At 30.2% G+C, this 7,177-nt stretch overlaps 1 protein-coding gene across 1 annotated transcript; it reads left to right on the plus strand.

Moving 5' to 3' along the window:
- Nucleotides 1-3,057: 3,057 nt before the first annotated feature.
- Nucleotides 3,058-6,676, plus strand: LOC109153846 (protein FAR1-RELATED SEQUENCE 5-like). Its single transcript, XM_019301758.1, has 4 exons — nucleotides 3,058-3,121; nucleotides 4,150-4,770; nucleotides 4,892-5,222; nucleotides 5,569-6,676. Exons 1-4 carry the CDS (start codon nucleotides 3,058-3,060, stop codon nucleotides 6,674-6,676), a joined length of 2,124 nt encoding a protein of 707 aa, XP_019157303.1.
- Nucleotides 6,677-7,177: the final 501 nt, after the last annotated feature.

Here is a 7,177-nt window from a genome sequence, read left to right on the forward strand (position 1 = left end):
CCAATTAAGCTGCTCATGCGGATAGTGTAATACAATTCATAACAGAATATATTGTTTCCTATATACTTTCCTATTCGTATTACAATTCTACATTAAAAAATTCCTATTCTAATATATTTTTTCCTACTTTAATATTCGTACTACAATTCTACATTAAAATTCATATTCGTAATACAATACAACAATATTAAAATTCATATTCCTATTCAACAATATTATTCCGTCACTACTCCAATTCGTTAAAAAAAAAAAAAAAAAAAAAAAAAAAAAAAAAAAAAAAAAGCGCAAATCATCCTCCCCATAATATATACTTGCGAATCTGCATATTCTAAACAACAATACATAGTTTGTGTAATATTCTAAAATACTGTAATACAATTCCTAATACAATATATTGTTTCATATACTTTACTATTCGTACTACAATTCTATATTAAAATTCATAATTAACTAATTAATATGTATTAAAAAAAGAATAATTGAATGAGAATAAAAATGGTATGGAAATTAGGCCAATTGAAAAATAAAATGAATATTAATGTTTGATTAAAAATTAAAAATGATCCCAAATTGGCTCAGACCGTCCAAACAATAGTACATGTAAATTAGAAAATGGTATTTGTTATTAATAATTTATTGAAAATATCAAAAAAAATGTTATTAGTAATTAACTAATTAATATGTATTAAAAAGGGAATCTATTATTGAAAAATAATTATCTGAGATTAAAAATGGCACGGAATACATAAATTATGAATATATATCTATTAGCAATTATATTAATAATTATAGTATAAACTAATTGATATGTATTTTAAAAAATATTTAACTGATAATAAGAATGGCATACAAATTAGACCAATTGAAAAATAAAATGAATATTAATAATTCACTCAAAATTAAAACAAAAAGAAAAATCTTTGATATAATTCACTGAATATAAAAGGATCACGAACTCACTGATTTTTCTTGGGATATGAATGTAAAAATTATTTTATGTCAAAATAATTTTTGTGTAGTGTGTTGGGTTATATATACTTTTTTTTGTTGTTTACTTGAAAATTATTTAATTTGGGCATTTATTGTTAATTATTTTTTATCTCTAACGAATAATAATTATATATTATTGTATATTCATAATTGACCACCCATTTGAAAAAAAAAAATGTCATATTATACATCAATTATTACATATATAATAATTTAGTGTCTTATACTAGATAAGAAATTAAATATTTATAAACGCACTTGGACAAATAAAAAAATCACATGAAAAAAAGTTTGGTCAGTAAACGTGCAAGGCCGGCCCTGGGCAAGTCCTCCTTGTCCCGGCGCACAGGGCCCCCAAGTTTTGGGGACCCCTTATTTAAAAAAAAAATAGTATATATATATATATATATATATATATATATATATATATATATATATATATATATATATATATATATATATATATATATACTAGTTTTTTACGCACATTGCGCGATTAGGATAATGCCCAATGTTTTTTTTTTAATAGGTACTTTAAAGTATATTAAGGCAGGATTATATTGAAATTGTTCATGCATAGATAATTGAAGGATGAATTTGCGTATTTAAATAGGTAATTCTTCTCCCAAAGGTTGAGTCCCCAACCCCAAGGGCCCCCCACACTCCGACCCGACAGAGCATTGTTGGAAGTTGTAAATCACGGTGACTCAATGGTTCAGCAGACAGGGCAAAATGCTGATACGCACAAGAAATCTGCCCACTTTGGACATAATTCCCGCACTGCCACTGCCGAAGTTCAAACCTTGGTCTCTTCTCCCAAATACTACCCACTAAACCATTGAGCTAAGCCCGCGCGGGTTAAATAGGTAATTCTAAGTTTACAAATGCAAGATAATATAGTCAAGATTGATTATAATTGTCAATAAAATAATTGTATAGGTATGGTTGAAATCAAATACGGGACATAAGGGAGAACAAATAAAAATTAGGGCATAAAATATTAAATATATACTACAATTGTTTGAGGAGATTCCAAACATTAGTATTTGTGGTTAACTTCTATTAAGACTTTAATATTAGAATTAGATTAATGGTGTAGTTATAATTCTATATTAGACTTTAATATTAGAAATAGACTAACAGTGAATTAACGGAAAAGTTAAATGGATAATCATATAATTAAGGATAAATTAGAAAATCTTAAAAGAAAAAAAAATTAAAACCTAAACAATATGAACCATTCATTTGATTTCTCTTATTTAATTTATTGATAATGAATATTTTTTTTTGAATAAAGGCATTGTGGACACATAATTCTAAATTAAAGAAATGCATATGTATTATTTTTTGTTGTAACTACTAAATTATTATTTATATAATTTAATAAGAGTAAAATAGAGTATTAATTATGCCAACTTTGATTGGGATGAGGTTCGAACCTAAGACTTTTTTTTATTGAAATCAATGAGTAAGTTAACGGTGAACTAACGGCAATTCTTAAAATTTTAACGGAATTAGTAACGGTGTGTGGGTATTTTAGGAAATTTTAGTGTAAATTTAAATCTGATCAATCTTTTAATCAATCTGAGTCATTCATTTGATTAAAATATGTGACCGCCATTTTTTCTACCCATTATAGGCCTAACTCTCTTGGGCTCTTATTAGTATATATATATATATATATATATATATATATATATATATATATATATATATATATATATATATATAGTAGATAGTAGATAGTCGCAAATTATGCTATGGACTCGTGTCCACTATGCATTGTGGACACGAGTCCGAAACGCCGTCGTTTTAAGGGAAAACGGCGGTATTCTAATTTAAAAAAAAAAAAATTGCGTTTGTTAAGCCGTTAACGGCGTCAGTGATTTCTATTCTTACCTTCTTTCGTTTTGGCAATTTGAGATTGCAATTCTATATCGCAATCTTTCCTTCTTTCATTCTATATTGCAATTCTATATCGCTCTGTTTTCTATTCTTTCCTTCTTTCATTCTATATCGCAATCGCAGAGTTTGTTGATCGTATGTATTTGAATAAAGAGTTCTTTGATGGATGAGGCAACAAATCAGAGTGAATTGAATGCTGATCGATATTCTATGATGGAGGTTCGAGGTATTTTGCGATTTTGGATATACTTGATATTTTTTGTGTTTTGAGATTTATTAGGTAAAAAACTGAATTCGATTGTATATTTGTGTGCGTTAATGCGATCAAATTTGTTGTCAGTGTATGTTTTTTTTTGAATTTGTGGTTGTTGTTGATTGCGTACAATGTGGTGAGATTTTGGTGAGGTTTTGCTGGTGATTGCAATCAATGTATGCAATTTTGGGTAGAATATACAGGTGATTTCAGATTTTGGAGTGTTTACACTGCTCATAAATCTCTGCAGTTTGCATGTGTCATAATATTGCAACTATACATTCATAATGATTGACTTGTACATTCATACTGTATGAACTATATATTCATAACAGTTTTTGGTACTCTGTAGCTATTTGTAAAGTGAATGTCAGTAAGTTGCATGTTATATGTTCAACAATTTTACAGTTGTATGTTTATATATTTGATTGCTCTGTGTACACTGTTTATGTATTTTCAGTGAACGAAGGTTTGGTGGGTGATTCATTAAGTACTGATCAAGGAGATTTAAACATTGATGGATCTTCTTCTATTCCAGATTTTTTACCAGTGTTTACTCTCAATTAGAATATTTTATTCAATAAGTACAGATCAAGTATGGTGATATGTGATGGTTTTTATTGGTAGAATGATGTTTTTGATCATATATGTATTGTGCTTATGTGAATAGATTGATGAAGTTATAAATATACACTATGAAATTATGAGTATGTAGGGTGAAATTATGAATGAACAGCTATGTAGTTTTGAATATACAATAAAGCAATTATGAATGTACAGCTTTATAGTTATGAATATACAATTATGGAGTTATGAGTTTACAGTCATAATGTTCAGTGCATGTTATATTTTTTTTTTTTATCATTTGATGGGAATTCTGTTCTTATGTAGAGCATGGCTGGATTTATTCGGCATTCCCCTCTCCCCCTCTACATTGGAATTATATTTCCATCAAATGTTATTATTTGTTATACTTGAGGTTATATATTTTGCAATTGCAGTTGATGAAGATTTGGTTGGTGTTGTAGTAAGTAATGGTGATGAAGCTTTTGAGTTGTATAATGAACATGCATATAGAGTTGGTTTTAGTGTGAGGAAGGGTAAACAACGTTACAAGGCATCTACCAAGACAATTCAAATGAAGAGATTTTACTGTTCTAAAGCTGGTTTTAAGTGTAAGGCAGATGGTGGTGTTAAGCTTTATTCAAAAATTGATACAAGGGCAGGGTGTGGTGCATTTGTTCAGTTTGATGTGGGTGATGATGGATTGTGGACAGTAGCAAAACATATGAAGGTGCACAATCATGAGCTATGTGATTTAGACAAGAGTCATCTACTTCGGTCACATAGGAGAGTGGGAAGTAACCAGCTTTCATGTTTAAAAGATTTGAAGCAGAGTGGAGTTGGTGTGGCAGGGGGTATTAGGTTTTTGAAACATCAATCAGGCGGGTCTCCATTGGTTGGTTTCACTAGTCGTGATGCTTATAATTCGATGGCTTTTGACACAGTTAAGAGTTTGGATGGAACTGATTCCAATTCTTTAATTGAAATATTTAGGAGGAGGCAATCCAATGAGTCTGACTTTTTTTTCGATTTTGAAGTTGATTCTAACTCAAGACTGTGTAATTTTTTTTTGGAGGGATGGTCAAATGAGACGGGATTATGAATTGTTTGGAGATTTGTTAGTGCATGATACAACATATCGCACTAATAAATATGATATGATATGTGGGCCGTTTGTAGGGATGAATCATCATTGTATGAATGTAATGTTTGGTTGTGGGTTTTTGAAGAACGAGAGGATAGAATCCTTTGTGTGGTTATTTAAAGCTTTTTTAAGATCTATGGATGGCAAGTGTCCACAATCGATTATGACGGATCAATGTGCAGCCATGGCTGCTGCTATTTCTATAGTTTTTCCAACATCACGCCATCCTCTTTGCATATGGCATATTGGTGAGAATTCGAAGAAGCATATCAAGACGTTAAGGAACAATAAGGAGTTCATGGATATCTTCAACTGCTTGCTGAAATACACAGACACTGAAGCTGAATTTGAATTTTATTGGACTAGGTATGTTTCTGTTTATGGGTTTTTGTTTATGAATATACAGTTTATAAGTTTTGAAGTTACAGTATAGTAGTTATGAATATAGAGTTTAGCTATTATGAACCTACACTATATTAACTATGGCTATAAAATATTTGCAATTAGGAATCTCCATTATATGAATTATGAATATACAGTATAGAAGTTATGAATATACAGTATATCAATTATGAATATGCAGTTTAGCTATTATGAACCTACAGTATATTAACTATGAATATACAATATTTGCAATTATGAATCTGCATTATATGAATTATGAATATACAGTATATTAAGTAACTATGAGTGTACAATAAATAAATTTCAGGATGGTGACTGAATTTAAGTGTCACAAGAATTCATGGCTAGGGAAGCTTTACGACTGTAGGGAGAAATGGTGTCCAGCTTTCAATAAGGATTATTTTTCTGGGGGTATTCTATCTTCACAAAGGAGTGAAACCACAAACCATTCAATTTCTAGAAGGCTATCTAAGACTGCTGGTTTGTGTGATTTCTACTCCTCGTTTGTTAGTGTTATTTCTGAGTGGAGAAGTAAAGAAAATGGTGAAGATTTTCGTTGTGCTCAAGGTGTACCTGCCATGATGATTGACAATGTGAAACTTCTTTCACATGCTAGAGAGGTATATACAATTGAAATCTATTTTCTGTTTGAGGAACAGTTAATGAAAGGCAGTGCGTGTCACCAAGAGATCGTGTTGAATGATGGGTGTCAATATAAGTATCATGTGTGGCGACCGGATGTAGATATTATAAGGCATGAAGTTAGTTTTAAGCCGATTAATCTTGACATTTCTTGCAGTTGCAAACCGTTTTCCGAAATGGGAATTCTGTGTTCTCATTGTTTACGCATACTTGATATAAACTGTGTTCCTAGTATTCCAGACAAGTACATTATGAAAAGATGGACTAAAAAGGTTGCAGCTGGTAGGAATGTGATCTTTGACTCACTGTCTTATAATCTTGGTGTTCCTCCTTCAATTTGGGTTGTTGAGATTAGTAGGAAGTTTCAAAAATTGGTTGTTTCAAGTCAAAACAATAGTGTAGCTAGACAGTTTTGCGATGAAGCTGTTGAGAATGCGAAGAAATTGATTGAAGCTGAGATGGGGAAAGTGAATATTGAAGGGTGTGGTGTTTCATCTTCAAATGTTATTGTTCAAGATCCTTCAAGCCGGAGATTGAAAGGTGTGCGTAATAAAAGGAGGAGTAGTATTATTGCAAAGAAGTACACTATAGCAAGGGGAAGAAGGAGTGCTGCAAATAAGGTTGCTTCAAATATAAAGGGTGCCGTTCAATCACTGGTTTTGGAAAATATATCTGAGATTGCTGGTGATGGATATCTTGTACACCCAACTTCTAGTAGTTCACAGTTTGTTCGGTTTAATAAGAGTTTAGATGAGAATGTAGTTGTAGACTGAGATTGCAATATGTCAATTGGTTAGCTCTGAACTTTATTTTCACAACTTTTGACATATACATTTACAAGTTTTGCAGTATATATTCATAATACATGTTCCTTATTTTTTAAAGAGGTTTAAACATCTATTTTGACAATTTATAGCTTGGTATGATAATAACTTTTATCACTATATATTCATAATTTTAAGTTCATAATTTCAGAGCTATGTGTTCATAATTCCATAACTGTATATTCATATCAACATAACTGTACATCCATAATGCCATAACTGTACATTCATAATAAGAATAATGTACGCTCATAATCTCAAAAATATGCATTTATAATCGCATACATGTACAGTCATAATCTTATAACTGTACATTCATAATCGCATAACTGTATATTCATAATATCATAGTTATGAATTACGTAATTTATTTTCACAAATTAACAGTAGAACCATATTCTGTTGATATTTACATTTACAAGTTTTGTTGTCTATATTATTTGATCCTTA

Source organism: Ipomoea nil, unplaced genomic scaffold (genome assembly GCF_001879475.1).
Source record: "Ipomoea nil cultivar Tokyo-kokei standard unplaced genomic scaffold, Asagao_1.1 scaffold0114, whole genome shotgun sequence".
In the NCBI taxonomy this organism is placed as follows: domain Eukaryota; kingdom Viridiplantae; phylum Streptophyta; class Magnoliopsida; order Solanales; family Convolvulaceae; genus Ipomoea; species Ipomoea nil.